The sequence below is a fragment of the Bactrocera dorsalis genome, chromosome 2 (assembly GCF_023373825.1).
Source record: "Bactrocera dorsalis isolate Fly_Bdor chromosome 2, ASM2337382v1, whole genome shotgun sequence".
Lineage (NCBI taxonomy): Eukaryota > Metazoa > Arthropoda > Insecta > Diptera > Tephritidae > Bactrocera > Bactrocera dorsalis.
In genome coordinates this window covers 77,811,613-77,837,008 of record NC_064304.1, presented here as the reverse complement: position 1 = coordinate 77,837,008, position 25,396 = coordinate 77,811,613, and the positions used below count along the sequence as shown (strand labels likewise).

The following is a 25,396-nucleotide window of genomic DNA, read 5'->3' as shown; positions in this document are numbered from 1 at the left end:
GACAACGTGTTTGACCCTTTCGACCCCAAATTTTTTCCCGTGAAATGATTTTTTTTTTTTTAATATTAATGGTTTTGTATTCATTTAACAAGTATTTGGTAAACATTTTAAGTCGGCACGCACATCGGTTTGGGCGCTACCGGAAGTTGCTTGTGGGCAACTTTGGGCCAAAGTGGTATATAAAATAAACAAACAATTTTTTTGGAAAGCTTACAATTATTTCTATATTATTTTGAAAATTAGGTATGATATGACAAAAAACAGTTTTTGTTGATGTTACAGCAAAGATGGACTTTGCATTTAAGGCATTTGGATATTGGTGTTCCTGTTGTACACATTATGCAACGTCCTTTTTCACCAAATTCAATCCAATGTTCCATTTTATCATAACGCTGAGAGTTTGATGGATTCGGCTGGAACCTGTACTTTTTTTGACTGAGGGAAAGACAGACTACTTGTTGGGGCATAGTATCTAAGGATACTATAGAGCTAGCCTTTCAACATTCGATGGTCGTCCTCTCTTCCTTTCGAATTTAGTAGTGGTAGTACTCTGTAAAAGCTCCATTGCAACTTTCGTTTGGGATTTAATAAGTGGCATGTGTTTTTTCGTTGGGTTGGTCAAATATAAATGTTTATACAAAAGTCAGGCATTTGTAACCGATGTTTCCAGGCATCAGTAAAAGATTCTTATGTACCACTTCTTTGAACGATGGTTAACCTTGTAGAGTTCCATGAGCATGTCGGCCAAATTAGCTCCTCCCATACCATTGTTGTAAGAAGCAACAACCGCTGGTCTTGAAACATCAATATATTTTTTTTCTGTTGGATTCCATATTTGCATATCCCAACGGATTCCTGGCTTCCACATGGGGATATAAGTTTAACTGGCTTATTGTCAAAAAATTTCACACATTGAATATTATTGTTGATCTCATATTTTACATCAAACGGTCGTCTTCCACGTTTTTTTAATTCAGCATCAGAAAGCAGATCACAGTTGCTTATGCGGCTCTTACGTACAGTACCAGGTGCAAAAACGCCCATTTCCTTCAACGAAATCAGAAGGCTTACGACGTAAACCAATTATCAAAAAAAGCTTAAAATTCTTGTGCTTGGCAACCTCTTTTGCCAAAAATAACACAACATCCGAAGATATTCCCATCTATAATCAGGACAAGTGCCTTCACCAACATACAGCGTAAAGTCGTAAACTAACCCAGAGTTTCCAGCACGCGTAAACATTTTCAGACCCCATTTGTGAAGCTTAACTGGGTTGAATTGTTTTTATGTATGTCGGTCGTCCTATAAAAATAAATTAGGCTAAAGTATGCATTTTTTATGACATTACGGAAGGTATACCTTTGAACGCAATGATTTGTTCATCGCTTTCATGTTCTACTTGGGGTAGTTTACCAAAATTTTCTTTGAGAATCTGTAGTAAAGAACGTATCTTCTACAGCTTATCATAGTTTCAATCTCCTTTTTTGGGTTCTTTAGAGTTATCGTTAAATTCCTAATTTTTCAAACCTTCCGCGTGGCGTTGAATCTGTTATAGAAGTAAGCTTAAGTCTTTTAACCATGCCATTTTGAGTTGTAATTTTAGAACACCCAAGTACAACAAAATACCAATGTAACGTTTGATGTCCTCTCTAGTACGTTTTAGCTCAATGCCGTGTTCGTGCAGGCCATACAATTCAGTTTGCATTGTCATCTAAGTATATTAACAACTTTAATGCCTCTTCCGAATTACACAACACAATTTTTAGCGACGCACACCCACTCTCTTTAGAATAGCTTTGCTAAATGATCTTCAAAAGTGAATTTGAGTATGAGCCGACCAAAACAAAGACAACGCTTACAGTTAATCGCTAAACAGTCGAAATTGCCCAGAAGCAACGCTGGGGATGAAAGGGTTAAGTTTATCGATCAGTTGATTACCAAACAAGTTTTGGATGCCGTGGTGGTGTGGTTAATTTATGCGTCGAATGATAAATCAGTTTACGGGCAGTTCTGCACATTTTGTAATTACTCTGTTGCGGCTTCAAAAAGATTTATTGTGAAGCAACTCCTTACAATGTAAAGACATAAAGAGGTTGCAGAGAACTGAAAATCCTCACAAGCACACATTCTGACGGAATATAAATTTCTATGGCTCTTTGTGAAACGTTCCTCGAAGCGAATGCTAACTATCAAATTCACTTTGAATCAAAGTTATGTAATGAACTAAAAAAAGCTACCAATAATTATATTTGGTTTGTTTAAAAGTTTATGTACATACGATAACAAAATTTCTAATTTGTTAAGGAAAAATGCAAATAAAATGATAATTTTTTGGTTTTATTTTTATTTAAAGTCTTCTTCTTATTCTTTACTGGCGTAGGCACCGATTACCCGGTTATTTCCGAGTTAAACACAGCGCACTAGTCGATTCTTCTTTTCGCTTTTTGGCACAAATTTGAGATACAAAGTGCACCTTTTCCACCAGGTAATAATGATTAAATAACAACCAGCCTCGCATGAGAGACCCCCCTTTTGATAACGACCATGGAAAGCGAAATAAAGACTTCGATTTGAAGGCATGCACCTGGAACGTCCGGTCCCTTAATTGGAAAGGTGCCGCTGCCCAGCTGGTTGATGTCCTCGAGAAAATAAAGGCTGACCGCCGTCCAAGAAATGCGATGGACTGGACAAGGACTGAGACGAGTAGGTCCTTATGGCATTTACTACAGTGGCCATAGAAAGGAGCGCAAGTTTGGTGTGGGATTCGTGGTGGGAGAGAGACTCCGTCGCCGAGTACTGTCATTCACTTCGGTGGATGAACGTCTAGCCACAATCCGCATCAAAGCGAGGTTCTTCAACAAATCGTTGAATTGCGTCTATGCCACGACGGAAGAGAAGGACGATGTGACCAACGATGTCTTCTATGAGCGCTTGGAGCGCATCTATGAGCGCTTGGAGCGCATCTATGAGAGCTGCCGCCGCCACTAGGTAAATTCAGCCTCCACGAGGAAACATCCCCAAATGGTTATCTGTAGTACCAGATTCCATCACAAGAGAATACATCAAGGCACCTGGCTGTCACCGGATCGGAAAGCCACCAACCATATCGATCATGTTGTGATAGACGGAAGACACGTTTCCGGTGTTCTAGACGTAAGTACGTTCTAACAACGACTCGGACCAATATCTTGTTTTGAACCCGTACCCGATTTCCCAATCGATGACGATGAACCAGACGTTCCATTGCCCAACCATGAAGAAGTTCGAATAGCAATCACCCGTCTGAAAAACAACAAATCAGCCGGGGCCGATAGATTGCCGGAAATTTAATTTGCGCCAACTACCGTGGAATAAGCTATCTCAACACTACGTATAAAGTCTATCAAGCGTATTGTGTGAAAGATTAAAGCCCACCGTCAACAAACTGATTGGACCTTATCAGTGTGGCTTTAGACCAGGAAAATCAACAACTGACGAGATATTCACCATACGCCAAATCTTGGAAAAGACCCATGAAAAGAGAATCGACACACATCACTTCTTCGTAGATTTCAAAGCTGCCTTTGACAGCACGAAAAGATGCTGCGTTTATGCCGCGATGTCTGAATTTGGTATCCCCGCGTGTGATTTCTTAATTTTGCTGCTGGAGAAAATAATTAGAGCTGCAGAACTAAATCGAGCAGGTACAATCTTCTATAAGAGTGTACAGCTGCTGGCGTATGCTGATAATATTGACATCATTGGCCTTAACAACCGCGCCGTTACTTCCACTTTGTCCAGAATGGATAAAAAACCGAAGCAAATGAGTCTGGTGGTGAATGAGGGCAAGACGAAATATCTCCTGTCCTCAAACACATAACCGTCCCAGTCGCGACTTGACATCCACGTTACTGTTGAGAGTCATAACTTCGAAGTTGTAGATAATTTCGTCTATCTTGGAACCAGCATCAATACATCTGATGAGTCGATGAGTACGAGTTTTCGAGAGAAAGGTTCTGCGAAAGATTTATGGTCCTTTGCGCGTTGGATACCGCATTCGATGGAACGATGAGCTGTATGAGATGTACGACGACATTGACATAGTTCAGCGAATAAAAAGACAGCAGCTACGCTGGCTTGGTCATGTCGTCCGAATGGGCGAAAACACTCCCGCTCTGAAAGGATTCGACGCAGTACCCGCCGGGGGAAGCAGAGGAAGAGGAATACCTTCACTCCTTTGGAAGGACTAGGTGGAGAAGGACCTGTTTCCGTTTGAAATCTCCAATTGGCGCCACCTTGCGAAAGGAAGAAACGACTGGAGCGCTGTTCCTAACTCGGCTATAACCGCGTAAGCGGTTTCTATGTCGGTAAAGAACGAAGAGTAATGATTAAGTAATTACGGTTTGTTTTTGTTTGTAACCCTGCACTTGCACGTATTTGATCACAAAATCATACTGCCTAGCAAATGCTTCATCAGGTTTGTTTGATGGTAAATGGACTGCCAATTTAGCACTTTCAAACAAATCCAAATGCATTGCACAATATAAAAAATCATTCCGGTATGGCTAAAGTTTTTCAAAAATTCAAAATTATTGCATGTGGTGAGCTTGGGACTTATTATCCAAAAGCCTAAAAGCATTCACTTGAAGTTATCGATAGAATGATATAGTGTCTAAATAATAACCTCAGTCTTCTCGATGTTGCTTTACGCGCTACATATGCGGCTCAAATTAACGTATGCACTTTTCTGACTGTTGGAAATCGAATGGCTCTTTAAGGATTTATCAAACATTTTCTTATTGAATTTAATTCATACAATAACGATAAACTTAAAAACTCTAGTTCAAAGCTTTATACAAAATAATATTTTTTAAAATGTACTGCAATATACTTATTTGTGTTTCCAATGAAAGTTACTGTACATTTTTAAATAAGCTATTGTAACTTGAAATTCGGTATTTTAGTCATACATATAGCACTGTGTCATTTTTGAAACTGCATATTATAAATTATATATATGTTATATATATTATTATTATAAATATCGATTTTATTTTCTATTTGAAATTGCTTACAAAACATTTTTTCTTAATTCATTTCAGAATAGATTAATTGAAAAAGGATATTCCACACTCAAATAGAAAATTACTAACATATCAAATCGAGTTGTTAAATAAATGATGTTTCGAAATATCGATACGACGTAAAGTGGTAACTAAAAATACAGCATTATATATTATATTCGCCTTCACTTTATGCTAATCCGAACAATAAACTGAATTCAAAGCTTTTGCTTTATGACTATCATATATAGCTGTTTTCCTGGCTAATATTTATTTAGCCCAGGCACACAAATTGTAAATGACAAAGGCCATCAGCGGACTCGTCTCAGTTTGCAGTTAGATTTTATTTATTTTTCTGTTTTTTGAGCGAAAGTTTTGAGTGGTATCGTATGACTGTGACAACAGTCAGAACAATATAACAATCAGATTAAATAATGCTTTTACAGTAAATATAATAAATGTTCCGAAAACATTTTATGTCCCTCCATGCTATTTCGAAAGGACAAGGAACTATGGCGTTATGCGTCAAAAAACCTGTCAAGAGATTTCGATGGGATGAACAATCATCCACAACAGCCACCTCCCCATCAACATCAACACCTCCTTCAAACGGATCTTCAATACCAGAACTTGCAGCAATACCAGAATTCATTTTGTCATACTATGATTACATCAAATACGCTAACATCCAACCTCGAATATTTTGGTTCGTTTACGGAAGTAAGCTACGAACAGAAAGCGAACGATTCCAAAAGTGGATTTACTTGTGGAAACGATTGCGACGCTTTCACCGTCGTTACAAACGAAGAGGGACAAGTTCAAAACCAGACACACCTCAGGCGCTCATTGGATTACTTACCCAGATTATCCCATTGTTCCCTCCAATCGAACCTGAAGAACCAGTTGAATCCAACTATATCGATAACGAATGTAACAACGGCTGTTTCAAATACAAATACGGGAACATTTACGGCGACAGTAAATATGCTGCGAAATTGTTGTGGCGTCAGCGGTCTGCCGACAGATTATTCCTCAATCAATTCGATTTCCCATCAAAACGAAAAACCAGATGTAGGCCAACAAGCAGTAGATGGAAAGCAATTACAGAAGTCTCAACAAATCTTTCGAAAGCTTATGAAAATGCTCAATCGGCAACAACAAGGGGAATTATTGGATTCAGTCAGATGTCGAAAAGAAATGTCTGCTTCACACGATTCCCAATGTATTTTATTGAAACGATCCTTAATTTACAAAGAAGAGCCACATGTGATTTGTTGCCGATTATTCCTCTGGCCAAATTTGAGAGATGCAACGGAGCTGAAACGTTTGCCAATCTGCACAGCCGACCGACACTCTATTTATATTTGCTGCAATCCTTTGCATTGGTGTCGGGTCCTCGAAACAGGTAAATGATTAAGTAATTATGTATGTAACAATAATAGTTTTTCTATGAAATGGGACTTTTTCACACCTCTCTAAGGGGCGCTAATCTGGCCTGTTTTTTGACATTTTTTTTTTATAGAAATTTTTATTCTACAATAGAACTTTTTCACATATCATGAGGTATATCGTGGAGTGTATAAACAAAGTTTTTCGGAATTTTTTGATGACATCTGTCGGAGAAATGGCTGGGTGAAAAGATACTTTTTTTTTTTTTTTTTTTACTGGCGGACACGATTTCTCTTGTTTGAATCATCTGAAACACAAAAACCCAATTTATTCTTAAAAAGTACGTGAATGGTTATAGTCCCTACTAGAATCAATGAGGCAGAATGGTAATCTTTCCGGAATTGATCTTTTTGAAGACGTTACTTAGCACAGATCTGCGTTATTATGTTTTCCCATTTAATAACTTACAATTACTTTTATTATGCAAATATATTACACAGGTACTGTACGATACCACATCTTAGTGCGAATTATACTTAATTATTGCATTTTATGATTTAGGCCGTTGCTTTAAATCTTGCTTTAACCCGCCATGGCATTGATTACAAGCTAATGCTATGTGTTCTGTTGCTGAGTAGCAGTGAATATCTGTTTTTTCTTTTGCTTCCCTCAAATATTTCATAGATACCACTTAAAATTTTCAAGTGTTGTGACAACACTTTATAATGGTATTAAAATTTTTTATTGAGAACTAAGTTAATGACATGTTATTTATCAGAAATATTAAAAATTTAAAACATTCAGCTATAAATGAAATTATTTGGAAGTTAGTGAGCTTACAAAATGGGCGCGAAATATAAGAGACTGACATGCAATGAAAAACTAATATTTTTAATTTATTCTAATTTACTTTCTTTTACTTTATAAATGAAATTAGTGCTTACTTACATTTTTCTTTAATTGAAACACGACGTTTAGTCGCTTTATTACTTTAAAAACAATAAAATCTGCCTCTTTTGTATAAACACAGAAAAGCTTGTGTTTTACACCTTTGACGTAATAAATTAAAAACTATATTATAATTTTCTTATTTATTAAAAACATAAGAAAAATTAATTTGAAGAAAATCCCGAACGAACGAAAAAGTCCGAATAAAATTTAAGAAATTTTCGTGGCCACGAGTGTATATTCAAAACTGAATTTAAGGTGCTACGTTTACTAAAGGTATCGCATTATATTGCAGCAGCAACTTTTACTCGGTTTCTTCCATCGCTCCCAAAAATGTTGAACTTCGATTCATCTTGAAATACAATTTCTTTTTTACAAGAATTCATCCTTTTTTTCTGTACGTCCTTTTGCTAAATTAAAACGAAATTTTCATTTTATTTGAAAATAATAGATTAATGTGTATTATGCTCCTGCGGAGCCTGTATATTTGCTACATATGTGTTCGACTAATTTTGGAGTACTAATTTTTTACTATTTCGGAAAGTGCAAAAAACCAGCTGGTACGACGAGGTGTGCCGTGTCACAGCGGAGAGAAAACAGGCTGCCTACCTCGCAACGTTACGATCGACAATAATACATGCAGGATGTGATAGATACCGAGAACTGAAGAGCTAAGCGAGACGCATTTACGAACGGAAAAAGAGAGAGGCCGAAATGCGTGAGTATGAAGAGCTTGACAAGCTGGCCGACAGGGTAATGTTCGAAAAATCAACAAAAACGCAGAGCATACTAAAATTAAGGAGGGAACACTTCACCAGCCTGCTAAAAGGCAGTGAAAATATAACGCCAGGAGAAGGGGAACCCGATTCCCCAATCGATGACGATGGAGCAGAGGTTCCATTGCCCGCAAAAACGAAGGCCGCCAACGCAAAAAGGAGTTCTACCCGAAAAAAATTTGATGCACCCCAATGTTGAACCGACCAGGGTTATTTTTTTTTGAAGCGCGGCAGAAGGCCGCCCACGCAAAAAGGAGTTCTACGCGAAAAAAATTTGATGCACCCCGGTGTTGGACCGACCTGGGTTATTTTTTTTGAAGCGCGGCCGAAGGCCGCCCACGCAAAAAGGAGTTCATATATGTAGAGTGCTCACGAGTTGCAGAATTATCTTTTGTACACCGGAACAGAAACCAAAAAATGTTGTTTACCAAGCTGCGTTACATTGAAAAAAAAAAAAATTAAATGATAAATTTAAATTTCTTTTCATTTCAAAACACATAATTTCGCGCAGGACAAGGCCTGTGGGGTCAGCTAGTGTTGAATAAATCTGTACAAACGTATTAGTGAAATGCTGGTGGATATGAAAGTTCAAAATATAAGTGCAAAACTAATTTTATATCGAGAAAATACGTACTTCAAATAGTGGTAATTTTCAACTTTAAACGCGAATATCTTGAAAACTATAAGCTTATATAACTATATATATTCTTGATCTGCAGAATCTCCTCTATTCGACCATACCCATTTTATTTCCGAAATCCTGGGACGTTGCCTTTATGTCGCGATATCTGATTTGGTATCCCCGCAAGACTAATACGATTGTGTAAACTGACGTAATCAATATCAAAAGCTCTGTCATGATCGGGAAATACCTCTCCGAGTCGTTCGATACCAAACGAGGTTTCAGACAAAGCGACTCTCTATTGTGTGACTTCTTCAATCTATTGTTGAATAAAATAATTCGAGCTGCAGAACTAAATAGGGAAGGTGCAATCTTCTATAAGAATGTATAGCTGCTGGCGTATGCCGATGATAATGATATTATTGGCCTCAACAACCGCTCCGTTAGTTCTGCTTTCTCCAGACTATATAAGGAAGCAAAACAAATGGGTCTGGCAGTGAACGAGGGCAAGACGAAATATCTCCTGTCATCAAATAAACAATCGTCGCACTCGCGACTTGGCACCCATGCCACTGTTGACAGTCATAATTTCGAAGTTGCAGATAATTTCGTCCATCTTAGAACCATCATTAACAGCAGCAATAATGTCAGCCTCGAAATCCAACCCAAAATAATTCTTGCCAACATGTGCTACTTTGGACCTCTCTCGACGAACAAAAAGTCCGTCCAGCTATATGGTGCAGAGATATGGACGATGGCAACATCTGATGAGTCGTTATTATGAATTTTCGAGAGAGAGGTTCTGCGAAAAATCTATGGTTCTTTGCGCGTTGGCCACGGCGAATAACACATTCGATGGAACTATTAGCTGTATGAGATATACGACGGCATTGACATAGTTCAACAAATTAAGAGGCTGCGCTGGCTAGGTTATGTCGTACGTATGGACGAAAACACTCCAGCTCTGAATGTATTCGACGCAGAACCCGCCGGGGGAAGCAGAGGAAGAGGAAGACCTCCACTCCGTTGGAAAGACCAGGTGGAGAAAGTCCTGGCTTCGTTTGAGGTTTCCAATTGGCGCCACGTAACGAAAATAAGTAACAACTGGCGCGCTGTTTTTAACTCGGCTATAATCGCATAAGCAGTGTCTACGCCAGTAAAGAAGAAGAAGACTTTTCACTATTTGTCCATTTCTATGACATTTAAGCTACCGTTTTTATGAGATACTTACCATTCTCAAATGAATACTGCGCGGGTTAATTTCAGTAGAATCATTATTTTTTAAGTTGTGTTTACAAATGTTTGTACCGTCGTTTTTTTTTATTTTTAAAATTTCATAATAAAAAATTTTTCATTTTTATATTTTATCACAAAATTCTTTCTGCTAAGTGATACAGTATAAACTCGGTAACCGCAACCCTCGATACACGCAACACCTCGATTCTTGCAACACTATAAAACATAGCAATGTAACCTTTATAAGTGCAACTACTCAAAAATATTGACCTCAATAACAGCAACTTTACATCTAAATATGTTTTGCTTCAGTTCTTTTTTTGTCGGTTTCTTCTTATGGCATTTTTTGTTTTGTATTCACAAACTGATCGTTATTTTACCGTTGCTCTGTCGACTTCGCTGTTTTTGTGTGTGTGTTAAGAGCAATTGTCAACAAATGACTTTCATTATCAGTTTATTTTGCAACACGCCGGTAGTGTTTTATGTGTAAAAGTCATGGTGGTCACAAGAAAATTAATAAAACTAACAATTAAAGAAAAAACTGAAATTTTAGATAAACTAGAAAGTGGTGTATCGACAAAAGCTCTTTGTATTGATTATAAAGTTCACAAGTCGACAATTACGAGAATAAAGAAGAAAAAAACTTGTTTACTTAAATATGCCACAAATATGGAAACTGGGCCAGGAAAACGGCAAACCTTAAAATCTTGTGAATTCCCAAGAATGGAAAAGGCTCTCTACAAGTGGTTTTTGAAACAAAGGAGTGAAAATGTGCCTATATCCTTCGATATCGTCAAAGCAAAAGCTCGCAAGCTCCATGAGAAAATAAAAGAAAAGACAGGATTTTTTCATGCAAGTAATGGTTGGGTATCTAATTTCAAAAAGCGATATGGCCTCCGCCAATTGAAAATTTGTGGAGAGAAGCTTTCCAATAAGACAGCGTCCGTCGACCCATTTGTAATACGTTTTAGAAATAAAATCAAGGAGCTTGATCTTTCTGCAGAACAAATTTATAATGCCGACGAGTCCGGATTGTTTTTCAGGCAGATGCCAGATAAAACGTTGGTGAGCTTAAAGGAATCATCTGCTCCTGGTCGGAAAGTTAGTAAGGAAAGAATAACATTTCTTGCATGCACAAATGCTTCGGGTACGCACAAAGTTAAGCTCTTTGTCATTGGAAAAGCAAAAAACCCTAGAACATTCAAAAATTTTCAAAAAATGCCCGTTGTCTACAAGGCTAACAAGAACTCGTGGATGACTTATTTGTTTTTCGAAGACTGGTTTCATCATACGTTTGTTCCTGAGGTGAGAAATACGAAATGTATTGAATTTTTGTTTAAAATTTATTTGTATTTTTTTGGATTGTTATAGGTACGCGAATTTCTAGAATCCAAGGGACTTCCCAAAAAAGCCCTATTGGTCTTGGATAACGCCCCGTGTTATCTTAAAGACAATGAGATGAAAAGTGATGATGGAATGATAACCGTTATGTGTCTTCCACCTAACTGTACCGCGATTCTCCAACCAATGGACCAAAACGTTATTAACTTAACAAAAGTCTATTACAAAAAAAGTCTTTTGGAGCATTTAATAGGGAATAAAACCACTCATCTGGAAGAAAAAATAAAGGAATTCAACTTAAGACATGCTATCTGTCTTCTTGCAAGTTCATGGGAAAAAGTGTCAGCAACCTCCATTCGCAAGTGCTGGAATATGTTAGTGAAACCAGATGTTGAGTGGAGTGAAGAGGACGATATTCCTCTCAGCATTCTAAAAAGGGAAATTGAAAATGAACGCGCAATCCTTGTATCAATGCTCCAAGAACTTGCACCAAATGATTCGTTCACAAATGAAGAGCTAAATGAATGGATGCACGAAAGTGCTGCTTATCAAGAAGTGGATAAAGAAGCCGTAGAAATTGAAAATTCCGATGATAGCGAAGCGGATGTTATTCCACATCCTAAAATGAAAGGATCAGTTGCTATGTAATCTTTTAACACATGCATTCAGTGGGCTGAGGAAAACGATATTCCAATAAAAGACATTATATTTCTGAAGGAGCTTCGTGAAAGGGCTATAATAAAAACCCTTAATAAGAAAAAAGTGCAGACAATAATACCTGATATGTTTAAAAAATCAAATTTTTAATAAAAAAATAAGCTTTCTATATCATAAAACGATTTTTATTTGTCATATTTTTTGTTATATATTTTTCCTCGCTGGGTGCAACAAACTCAATAAGTGCAACTACCTAGATTTCTATTAGTTGCGATTACCGAGTTCGTACTGTATATCTTTTCAACTACAACTAAAACCAATAATAATCCAATAAACCAATAATAACCTGTTTTAGTTTATTATGATGCATAGGATAAAACTGTATAAACGTTTTTTTGTAAAAATTGCTTATACTTTCATAATCACGAAAACTCTAGACTTTTGTCTGTTACTGTATATCCATAGGACGCAAAAGAACATACATACATACATATGTTTTGTATACACAAATACGAGGTGTGTTCAAAAAGTATCGCGAATTTTGTGTTTTTTCAAAAATTATTTATTTATTCATGAATATCTATTTTGTCCCCTTCAAAGTAATCCCCATGAGATATTCGCGATACTTTTTGAACACACCTCGTATACCACAGCTATAAATACACTCTTTTCAAACTTTTGGTAACGTTAGATATCTTAAAGCTTAGTATCCAGTTCTCAAGAAATGCAAAAACTTCATAAAAAAGAATTAGTCAATTGGTCAAGAAAATTTAACGCCGCTGCTAGTAGGCAGCTCTGAAGAAATCGACTACTAATTTTTAATAAACAATTAATCAACAATTCTTTCTTGAAGGAAATTCAAAGTAATCGTTAAATTCATCTTAAATTAGTTAAAATCATTATTATGAAATATAGTTAATTTTGAAATGTTGTATAAAACTTACCAATCATCAACCACATTCCTTAAATCTCAATGAAAATATTTGTGTTGCCATACACATACATACATACATACATACGCACAAAGTTTGATTACTTTGTTTATTCTCTCTTGCTCTTCTAATGTGAATCATTCACAATGCGTAACTAGCTTTCAAAATTACTTGAAGAAATAATGTATTTTTTTTTTCTTAAGCAGCGAAGATTTAACTTTATTCAAACAGTCTTACTATACTCGTACTATTACATCATCAGTCATCACCACTTATTTTATTTATCTTATTGAAACTTTGTACACGTATTCTTTGGCAAAAAAATTAAATTAAAAATAAGCAGCATGACAGTAAATTTTTTGCAAATTGATTTCTTTGCAGATTAAATTTTTAGAACCTTTTGTTAGTTTCATAGCACGATCCATGAAGCCTTATCCTTATCAATTTCCAGTTCTTTCAGCTGATGGAATAACTATTCATAACAGTTAGGGTGCCATATATAATAAAGTTGAAGTTTATACTCGACCCAGAATGTCTGTGAACATTTTGATATAACGGTATTTACTCCAATAGGCGAGTTGAGAATAGATAACACGAATTCAAGCAACAGAAATAAAAAAGGGTATTAGTGGTACTCATTTAATGCCGCAAACTTGTGGCATTTATTGCAAAATTTCGCAGAATGGCAATATCGGAAAACAGCTGTTCATTTTTTACGTTTTACATTATCAGTGAAATTACATTCATTTTTTCATCTCGCGTTTTGATTTCTCCGCTGTAACATGGTAAATGTAAGTGCATTTAAATATAATGTTGTATTATTTGATTATTTTAAAATTAATTAATTAAATATTTATAGAAAATAGATGGCGGATAAACAGAGAGTTTAGGTGGACGGAGCAGAAAACAACAAACCCGGTCACAATTATCTTGGACAATATAGAGGGTAATCCTGACCGATTTAATTTTTTTAAACTTATTTATTCACAATCTTTTCAGTCGTCATTAAGTGAATTAGATGCAAATTTTAATATTAGGTTTTCTCTATTGCCGTAGACACCCCTTTGGTGCCAATTGGAGATTCCAAGTGTAGCCAGGTCCTTCTTCACCTCATCTTTCCAAAGGATTTTAATTTCTTTGGAAGGACTAGGTGGAGAAGGACCTAGCTTCCCCTGGCAGCTACTGCGCCGAATACTCTCAGATTCGGACGACATCACCTAGCCAGAGTAGCCGTTGTCTCTTATTTCGCTTAACTATGTTAATTTTATCGTATATCTCGTACCACTCATCGTTCCAGTCCCCAGTGCACAAAATACCATAAATCTTCCGCAGCAGCTTTCTTTCGAAAATTCGTAGCACCGACTCATCAAATGTTGTCATCGTCTATGCCTCTGCACCATATAGCAATAGAAGTCTGAAGTTAAACCCGTTAGTAAGAGTTATTCTGCGTTGGATTTTGAGGCTGACAGAGTTGTTGGTATTAACACTGGTTCCAAGATAGACAAAATAATCTACGACTTCGAAGTTATGACTCCCAACAATGACGTAGGAGCCAAGTCGCAAGTCCGACGACTGTTAGTTTCATTACAAGAGATATTTCCTCTTACCCTCCTTTACTACTGACCAATTTGCTTCGCTTCCTTATTTAGTCCGGAGAAATCAGAACTAACCACTAACACTAAGGCTAATGATATCAATATCATCGGCGGTTGCCAGTAGCTGTACGCTCTTATAGAAGATGGTACCTGCTCAATTGAGTTCTGCTGCTCGAATTATTTTCTCAAGGGGAGTGGATTGAAGAAGTCCCACGATAGGAAGTCGCGTTATCTGAAACCTAGTTTAGTATCGAAAGGCTCGAAGAGATTCTTCCCGATCGCGACGGAGTTTTTTGACGATGGGCTTTAATATTTCACATAGTATGCTCGATAAGATATGCGATGTTGAGAAAGTTTATCCCCTGACGGGGAATTGCTGTTCGAGCTTCTTAATGTTCGGGAGACTCCATCATCATCGATTGGAAGATCGGGATCACCATCTCTTGGTGTTAAGTTTTCGTTGCCATTTGTTAGGTTGGAGAAGTGCTTCCTCTAAAGTTTCAGTATGCTCTTCGTACCGGGCATCCGTCGCCAGATCACTTCTGGGGATGCTACAGGAGTATGCTCCGGTCTTGAAACCTTCTGTTAGTCGCCGCATTTTTTGTAAAAATTTCAATCATTGCCCCTGTCGACCAGCAAGTCAAGGTCTTCATATCTACTCATTTCGGCCTCTCTCTTTTTTTTGTCTGAAAATGCATCCCGCTTTCCTTTTCGACTCTCGGTATCTATCCCATCCCGCACGTGTTGTGCTCAATTACAACATTTAGAGGTAGGTCTTGTGTTTTTCTCTTTATCGTATCAGCTGCTCTTTCGCCTTTCCGAAAACCAACGGTTTCGTTTGCAGGTGTACATCAGTAGCTTAAAATCCCGTCCCATAGTTCCCTCATACCGAATTGCTGATGAGTGCTCTCAGAGAGCAGGAGTGCAATTCGACTGTCTGTAGTGATTGCTGCTTCGCGACGTCGAACCTTCCTTGTGTATGTTGCCGTGCGGACGTTGAAAACACTGGAGACGGGTCTCTTCCGTCTATCACAACATGATCGATCTGGTTGGTGATGTTTCGATCTGGAGACAGCGAGGTAGCTTGGTGAATTTTTCTATGCTGGAATCTAGTACTATAGATAACTATATATCGGGCCCTGGCGAAGTCGTTCAGTCTCAACCCATTTGGGGAGACAGATGTTCTTTGGCTACTCAAAGAATATGTGGTCTAAGACCAGAAGTATTGAGCTGCTGGAGCCATATGTAAAATAGTTGTTTCTGACTACTCCCGAATGAATGGCGTTCAGAGAATTTTTCTTACTTGCGTGAGCTTCACAAGACTCCACTGTTAATTAATAGCCATTATATTCCAAGTTCTACATTTAACATTTTATTTTCAATATTCAAGACTTAATGTTTAAAAGTTAAATTTAAAACAAGATTTCTTTTAATTTTTCAGAATGTATCACTACAAGTATTTTCTATTAAGGCTTATGCCAGACCATTTGTATGATTGTGTAGTCTCTCAAGGTATTGTGTCCTTATTCTGCGAATTTCATGTTTCGATCTTTATGCCACATATCAAGGTGCATTAACAACGATAAGTCGAAGAGCCTTGGACTGATATCGTTGAAAAATGTCTATGTTTGATTGACTTGCGGTACTCCATAATGGGTCCATATAGGCTTTAAAAAGTTGGAAAAGCAGTGTTGCGGAATGAATGAATGACGATGAAGCGTTTAGACACATGTTTAGACTCAACTTCTACCAGACCATTGCACAGTCCGTCTAATATATTTTCTATACTAGATAATCAGTAACTAGTCCGTCTGCTATATTTCCTTCAACACCTTTTGAGAGTGTAGTCAGCCCGTCCGCTACTTTTTTATCAAACTTTTCTTCACCAACCGTTAACAGTGCACAAAAAATAACTTTAGATAATTTTTAAAAACAAAAAAATTATATTAAGATGATGAAACCCATCAGAGACAAAAAATAAAATAACCGACATTAAGGGAAAAATAAAATAGGGGAAAAGAAAGAAGAGGGTCGTGGCTAGAAGTCCTATAGGAAAAAACATACTTAGCCCTTAAAAATTCAGTCACGCCCTTTGCCTCCCTTTTCCTGACATCAGATCGCCTGTAAATTAATTTTCTCTTACTGTCATTTATTTTGTTATATATTTTTATTTATTTTGTTATGTTATTTTATATTTCGTTCCTTTCTTTTTTATCATTTTTAAAGGCTTCTGCACCAGTCTATTTTTGAAATTGAAAAGAAAAAAGTTGGTTTTGAAGCCCGAAAACTTGAACTTTGGAAAGAAAAGAAGAAAATAGTTTCAATAACAAAAACCAAGGCTGGAGAAAGTAGAGCGAATCGAAGTGAAAAAATCCGATTGAAGCATAAACGATTAAAAAGATGAAACAAGTAATAATTAGCTGAAATGTGTTATAATTTTATCTTCTATCTTGAACCTTAATTTCTGAAGTCTGAAAATGTTTTCCTCCTTTTAAACTTTTGAATCGTTCATTTTTCATGTATGTATGTTCGTTTGTATGCGTTTTTATTGATTGCTAAAGGTGACTGACCTACATTGTCTACATGAAAAAAATTGTATTATGTTAATATTCTCAAGCTTTTCCATTAAACTAATTTGAGTTACTTTTTTATAAACGTATGTTTTATTATATAAGAATTACTGTATATATAGAATATGCATATGTATGTCTACGTAAAGAAATTGAACTTAATTTGAAGAAATAAAAAAACAACTGAATTTTCTGTATGATTTTATTTATTTGTTATTTGAATAATTAACAGTTCAAAGATTGTTCGTCGCCCCACCTCTGTCTAATAACTCTGCAATTTCGTGTCAAATTTTTCTTTCAACATTCAAAAACAGTGTTCAATGGCAATCACGACTCAATGTTTTGTTTAAAAAAAAATTAGCTTTGTTATAAGATTGGCTTATGTACATTATAGTTAGGCCTTTATATGAAATGCTATTTAATTTAATTTATCGTATATCTCCACTGCTATCAATCACATTGTGTCATTAAATTCGGGGAAGTTGGAAAAAAGTTACAGCTGTTCAGAAATGGGTGAAAATAATGAAGAAATTCTCTATATTTTGAAACTTTTGTATAAAAAAGGGAAGAATGCTATGTAAGCCATCAATGAAATTTGTGAAGTTTATAAAGAGGATGCTGTATCAGTTCGTGTAGCACAACAATGGTTCGCTGGCTTCCACTGACTAGTGGAAAATGGCAAAAAGTGGTCGACCAAAATGGTACATATTTGTTTATTTATTTATTGATATAAATATAAAAAAGTAAGCTGAAGTTTGATTAGAAATACGAAAAGACTTTTTTGACTACCCAATATATGCACTATCACCTGCGATCCATTCACCACCAAAACGAAACTGCTTTATTTGACAACTCGCAATTATTAAAAATACTTATGTCCACTTTTGAAATTACTTATGGCACACGACTTGAGCCTTAACTGAATAAATGTTCTGCCGTGAAAAGTACGCTTCTCAGTCTTGTGCCGGTTTTTCCGCCAAAAGTATTTCGGTGCCATCAACGAATCTTATGGAGTTAGGTAACTCACTCCACGTTTCAGAAAAAAGCGTTTTGGGTTGGATTTGCTAAAATATATAGTGTTTTTTTTTTTTATTTTAATAGGGCATTAAAAATGTGCTAAGTTACATTCTAAAAAAAAGAAATACGTTATGCGGAAAACTAACAAACTCTGACCTGAATGACACCACCACTATTGGCAAGAACCCAAGCGATACAGAACAATTGCGAGTTGCGTTTCAACTGGAAACTGTTTACATGATCGAGCTGGAGCGTTGAAAAGATCATCCTCCTTTAATAAAATCAGTATAGTTTCAAAAATGTTCACTTATTTTAAAAATAACTTAAATGTGTAAATACATATATGTATATAGTGTATCTACATTTTTCATCTAGAACCAACACATACTATACATGCCGCACCGATTAGTAATTTTAATATTAAAAACTAAAATCGCGAAAATCAGTGATTTTTCGGAGGGTCACACTGAGACGAACCCTTAATTTTTACTTTTGATAAATTTAGAACAGCTGACTTATTCCAATATTGTCACGAACCGCTCATGGGCTCATATTGCATCCAAGTTTCCATTTCGTCAGTTTGGCTTTTTGCCACCATTATATTATACATATGCATGTATGTATATATGCAACAAGTAGTATTACTACCTCAATAGAAAGAAAGAAAATTTATTCAGGCTGCAAAGTTTAAGAAGTTTTTTTGAACGTTCCTGGTTCAAACATAATTTCATAACTTCAGGAAGTCCTTACTTCGGAGTTTTGCAATCGATACGTCCTAATTGTTAGAGATTTTAACATTTGGACTACAATAGGAAATATTCTTCAAAAATAACTTTAGTTCCCCGCTTGGTGTAGAATTTTTTTAGTACTCAAACCGATTAGGCTTTTTCAGATCCATGTTAATGCAATTACTTATGAGACACTACACAGCTACCGTGATAGTATTTGCGTCTCTAATCCAAGTGGTGATCCAAGTAGATGTACTTCTTCAATGTCTTTTTTTCACAGATCACGCGTGAGTCGTGTCAAGCTGTCATGTTATTTTTTGCAGTATTGTTTGGCATTTCATCAAGGAAATACTTACGCCTAAACAACGTTTACAAGTCGTTTAACTTTTTTTCCGGAAATTCACAATCTGTAAAGAATGTGTTTCGCGCGCTTCGCTCAACTTATGGTTAACATAATCGGCAGCAACTTGGACTGACGTATGCAGCGACTTGGCGCATTTTACGTCCAGATCTTAACTTGAAAGTGTACAAATACAGCTTGTGCAAGTGCGGAATCTGCCCGATCTTACCAAGTGACATAGCTTCGCTCTATGAGCTCTTGAAAAGTTCTAAGAAGATTCGACGATTTCAAGCAAAATTTGGTTCCATTCCCTATAAAATTTTAAGTTTCTGTACTTTTCTTTAAAAAAGTAAGGAATGGATCACTCTTTACTTCGAATTAAGTTTTCAGACTTAGCACAACAGTTCTTGCTTTGTTTTCAAACATAATGACATTAGAATGGTATAGATAAAATATTGTAATATATAAATATTTTAATTAAGCAATTTTAAATTACATGTGTTATTTGTTATTAAATAACAATTTTTAAATATAGATAGAAACAAAATACTCTAAAATCAAATGAAACGTAATTTGGAACATGTAAATAAATTTATACTTATAGTAGGGGAGCCCAAGAGGGGATTTTTGCAGTTACTTAAGCGTGTCAGAAAACTATATGGGGAGAAACATTGCACCTTTTTATGTACCCCAACCAAATATGAGCCCTTAATATGGAGGCGTGCGTTGTGGGGGGTTCGTCAGATTAGAGAAAAAAATCGATCCTTCGGGAAACTCGAGCGCGTAAGATTAAGAGATGGTAAGTTAAATGCATGAAGACGAGTGTATATTTCAATATTCTGACAGTTTGAGGGTGGCTTACAGAAATAGCAGGGTGACAAATCTGTAAAAAAAAACGTCACCTTGAAATACTCGAGCGCGATAGATTTTTTTTCATTTTAAAGGTAATTGTGTCAGAAGCACGAAAATCATATAATCTGACAATTTCCGTGTGGCGATACAGGTAAAATCGTCGACAAAAGGTCCGCTTTTAATTCGTTTTTTTTTGCTAACAAAGTCGTCGCCAAAGCAACGGGTAAGTGCCGCTATTTTTTTTATAAACAATCTTTCTAACATCCATTGTAAAAATGAGTGACGTTAGTGTAAAATGTGTTTTCTGTGGCGAAGAAATTTGTGGAAAATTCAAAAAGTTTACTCCACAAGCTTTAAATAAATGTATAACTGTTTTGGAGTATCGTAAAGCGAAGCTGGTTGTCAGGAAATCGAGCAACGCTTATGCTACTGTTGAACTGTCAGAAGAAACCTCATTGAACGATAGCTATCATACCCAGTGTTATAAGCTTTTTACAGCACTTAAAATACCATCTGATTTTGGAAGACAAATTCAAATTGGTACAGAAAGTGAGCAGGCCCGTGTTAATGTACCAGAACTTTCTGGAGAGAGTCTCGAAATATCTACTCCTAGCACTTTCATAATAAGGGCTGTTGATACAATAGACGAGTAAATGTTAATGTAATTATTATTTATTATATTGTATTAAAAAAAAATAAAGAGGAAGCTCAAGAAGTGGAAACCAACTTCGACGATGACTCGAATGACGAAAATTGACATATTATTTTTGTATTTTATTTTTTCTATTTTCATATTAATAAATTATTAAATTTTCTATTTATATATATGTAAACAGAATTCTTCCACTTTTAAATCGTCAGATTAACGATATGCCTCTATATAATTGTCAGATTACTTTTGGGAAGACTCTGACACCAAGTTCATCCCCCTGTATAAAAATCTGACACACTCGAGTATCTTTTTTTTTACAAGTTTTAAAATTAATAAATGACTTTTGTCCACGTCGAAATTGTCAGAAATTGAAATGGTACACTTTTTAGAGGTTCATTAACATTCGCTTAGAAAATCTGACACGCTCGAATAACTATTTTTTTTTTTTTTAATCTGTCATTACGGCCTTCAACCCTGACTTGATTGTCAGATTAATATATATCGACTATCAGAAATACAATGCGCGTATATAGCATAAATGACTGACGCGCTTGAGTATTTTCATGTGACTGTTTTTTTTTTTTACATTTTTGAAACCAATTACCCGCTCTTCTTCCCACTAAAATGGAAAACTTCACCTAGACTTTCTTTTTTTTTAAACGTTATCTTGACAATCTAGTAAGTCTCCATGACGCTCCAGTAACTGCAAATTTAGCATTCCGGGCTCCCCTACTATTAGGGAAACTCTATTAAGACTTATGTTTAAAATAACAAAGATTACATTTTATATATATCATAAGTGTATCGTAATATTGATATAAGAAATACAATTTTTTATTCTTTGTCATAAAACGATTTATTTTCATATTCCTCAATACATTGGTATGCGTTTTAAATTAATTACAAGCTTATAAAACAAAACTATAATACGGTTTCCCACAATTGGAGTAAATTCGTAAAAAATCCTCTAAATATTTTAACTGCGAATGTAAATAATTGTGGCACCACTTATTTCTAATTAAAATTTACACGGAAATCTCATAACCACTTTACTCTGTGAGACTATAAGTAGTTACGCCCGAACATAGCCCTTCCTTATTTTCTTTAATATCATTTAATTTAATTTAATATATTTTTCTAGATGTCAAATATTCGACGTGTTTGCATGTGATAAATTTTAAGAAAGCCAGATAACTTACATGCTTAGGGTTGTTAAAAAAGGCGTGTGTTTTTTTCCGCATCGTATTCTGAAAAATTGGTTGATAGACACCTCTAAGAAAGACTCTCCAAGTATGTGCTTTTAATTTTAACGGGAAGGTCCATAAACTAACGGTTTCTTGTGGATTTTGTATGAAATTGCTCTATTCTAGTTTTTTTATGAAATTTACTGCTCTACAAAAATTTGCTTTATTTCATATTATTTAATTTCTGTTAAAAATATATTTTTATTATTTTTTGTTTTTTGACCATGAATCGAAAAATTAAATAAAATTGAAATTTAAAATGATGTTTATTTAAATGACGAAATGATGTTTATTATTAATTGCAAGGCCCATAGTCTTGCTTGTGAGATATAAAAATCCAAAAAACAACTTTATAAAAATCCAAAAACAACTTTGCCTTGAAATAGTTAAACTTCAACCGTTTATATTTTTAAAACGATTAAGTTTACGAAAAACCCTAGAAGATCACTTTGTATTTCAATTTCAATTTGTTTTTTAAGTGGTTGAAAGCGAGATACAATTTTTTCTTATCTGATAATATGAAAAAAATAAAACCGTTAGGTGGAGGATCCTTCCGTTACAATTAAGACCTCATACTTTGTAAGCCTTTCTTAGTGGTCTATCAACCAAACGAAAAAAAAATAGCTTTTTTGACCCACCATAATATGTATGTCAGTATCGTTTTTATTTTTGCTAACCATTTAACGATTATTTATTTGATAATCATAATTTACAGTGTTTCCATGAAGTTAGACTGTAAAAACTCTAATAGTTTATGACAACCTAAATATAAACTTTTAAATAACTTTTCTCTTTTATAAAGTTAAATCATACGAGGTTGTTCAATAAGTTTTGTCGTTTGATAAGAAAAACACAATTTTGTGATTCAAAATATAGTTTATAATTCAGTATAATCTCCCTGAACATTAATACATTTGCTCTAACGATCCTCCAATCTGTGAATCCCATCCCTGAAGTGAGAATCGGGAAGGTCTGCAAACTACGCTCCAATGATACCCTCTTCATTTGATAAAAAAAACGCTTGCTTTGGATTTTAGCCATTGACAAAATGCTCTTGCGACAAGGTGCATTGCCCTGATGAAAAACGATTTTTTTCTTCTGCAAAGCGTGGCCTTTTTCACGATTTTTTTCTTTCAATTGGTCCAAAAGGTTGCAATAATATTCAGAATTAGTTGTTTTATAAGTTTGGAACTAATCCACAAATAAATTTCCTATCGCATCTCAAAAAATTTATGTCACAACCTTCTTTGCCGATATCCGGACAGGAGCTCGCTTCGAAGCCGAACATCCAGGGCTATACCACTCTTTAGCCTTTTGTTTTTATTCAGAATCCTGGTGATAAATCCAAGTTTCATACATAGGGATGAATCGACGCACAAAATCCATTTTATACTTTTTAAAACGATCCAAATGTTGCGGAGAAAATCGCATTCGAATGTGCTTTTGTTCCAATATTAGCGAATTCGGCATCCATTGTGCACATAGCTTTCTAAAACCCAAAATTTCACTTAAAATATGGCTCACATTTTTACTAAATTTCTCTCAGTCAATCAACGATCTTCACAACCATTTCTCAATCACAATTTTTTTTAATAGCCTGTACAAAATAATAAAATAAAAAGTTGAATAAAACAGTTTTTGTTTTATATAGTAAGTGATTTTTTGTAACTAAATACAAGTAAGAGATTACAATAAAACAAAAATTAATTCAAGTTTGTATTTTGGCTATGATTTCTGGTGTCGATGCGCTTTTTAGATGTCCTTCACGTGGATCGTCTTCAAGGTTTGTACGACCACGTTTAAATTCAGCAACACATCTTTCTACTGTTCTAATTGTAGATGTACAATCATTATACACTTTTAATAACCTGGTATGTCTTGCATAAATTCTGTTATAAAGTTTGTAATGCGCACAGCGAGGACAAAATCATAGAAAAAAGTACCGTTATTTTTTAATATTATATAATTTGTATAGAGGGTCTACTCGTATATGTATAATAATCAGTGCAGTGTTCAGATAGAGAAAATCGTACTGCGGTGATTGTTTTACATAAGTGTGGAAAAAGCGCAAGTGAAATTTATGAGCTTTTCAAAATAAAATAATCGAGATTGTTTGTTTACTGTACTATTGATCGTTTTTCGCGAACGTTTTCAGCTGATGACAGAAAGACAGGTGATCGTGATTGCCTGAGAAAAGATGTTTAGAAGATGTGGTAAAGTAGTTACGTAATATTCTCACCGATAGAGAACATTGGATCTTCCAGCAAGATTCTGTTCCAGGACAAGGCAAAACCACCTGCAGTGTCTTAAAAATAACATTCCTGGTTTCATAGCTACAAATAATTGGCCTTCGGGAAATCGAGTCTCAACAAATCTTTATAAATATTTGTTCTCTGATTAGTTATACTAACTTAGCTTTATATAACCGCTTAAAAGAGTTAAAGTTTGTGGGAAAACCCAGCCCCTTGCATGCAAGCCCTCACCATTGCGGAAACGTGTTTGATTGTAGCAAGCAAGTTTTGTGATAAAAACACTTCTTTGTATTTGAGCCATATTTTTTGTTTGTTAACTTGCTTTCATCGCTAAATAAGATTTTGCATCTTCATTAATATATTTTGTAGCAAAATCAACACGTTTTTATATATTAATTTACTAGCTGACGCGGCGAACTTCGCCCCGCCCAATTTTTATTTTTTTTTGGAAGTCATAGACTCGTATAACTTTACCACAAATAATATAAACTTCAAACAACGCATTTTCATTTAATGTTTTTAATGTTTGTAGCGCCATCTACTGTAACATACCGCACTCAATACCGCTCTTAGCGCCACCAACTGGTGGATAGCTCTTTGCTAATAATAAACAAATAATTTGCAATAAATAAATAATGCGACTATAAGGAGAGTTATAAACTATCCTATCTTTCAAGTTGGACCAAACTGCACACAGTGTTGAAAATTTCATTAAAATCGGTTCAGTAGTTTAAGAGTCCATCGAAAACAAACATCGTGACACGTGATTTTTATATATTAAGATTAATAAACGGTTTTTGGGTACACACTTCTTAAAGTTTCTGGATGCTCAGAAGTAATAGAGCTTTAAAATGTTTCGCAATTTTTTGACGAAACCCGAGGATTTTCTTTAATTTCTCCTGAAAAAGTCCAGCCATGCTGACAAAACCACTCGAAACTCTTTATGGAGGTCTGATCGTTCATCCCATTCGTAAGTTATTAAGTGTTGGTCTCTTTGCAAATTCTCTTAATGTATGCTTCGGTGGTCACAATGCGTTGGACCACTGGCATTTTGTATTAGAACAAAGCTCTATTAGTTATATGAAATATTGGTTTATCTAATATGTTTATTTGAGTATTTTTGATAGAGCTTAATTGTTATTAAATTCATGCAAATTTCTGTCCTTCATCCTACACATATGTATAGAAAATATTTTTCTTACA

The 25,396-nt window shown here is 35.3% G+C and overlaps 2 protein-coding genes across 18 annotated transcripts in view; both read left to right on the top strand.

Moving 5' to 3' along the window:
• The window catches only part of LOC105229221 (mothers against decapentaplegic homolog 6), an 87,218-nt gene that overhangs the window by 49,477 nt on the left and 12,345 nt on the right, over nt 1–25,396 (top strand). For 10 of the 16 annotated variants that reach the window (XM_049450032.1, XM_049450040.1, XM_049450038.1 and 7 more), the window contains one exon: nt 5,082–6,447. In XM_049450032.1, coding sequence (XP_049305989.1) covers nt 5,529–6,447 — 919 coding nt within the window. In that variant the 5' untranslated portion in view covers nt 5,082–5,528. The remainder of the gene's footprint in view (nt 1–5,081; nt 6,448–25,396) is intronic. The other 6 variants (XM_049450047.1, XM_049450045.1, XM_049450046.1 and 3 more) reach the window with 3 other exon arrangements.
• On the top strand, nt 6,456–25,391 carry LOC125776628 (jerky protein homolog-like). 2 transcript variants are annotated; one of them, XM_049450066.1, is made up of 4 exons: nt 6,456–11,318; nt 11,385–13,734; nt 13,803–13,889; nt 16,765–25,391. In XM_049450066.1, exons 1-2 carry the CDS (start codon nt 10,509–10,511, stop codon nt 12,000–12,002), a joined length of 1,428 nt encoding a protein of 475 aa, XP_049306023.1. In that variant the 5' UTR covers nt 6,456–10,508; the 3' UTR covers nt 12,003–13,734; nt 13,803–13,889; nt 16,765–25,391. The 2 variants fall into 2 exon arrangements, with proteins under 2 accessions (XP_049306023.1, XP_049306022.1); XM_049450065.1 differs by having other exon boundaries at nt 11,385–13,889.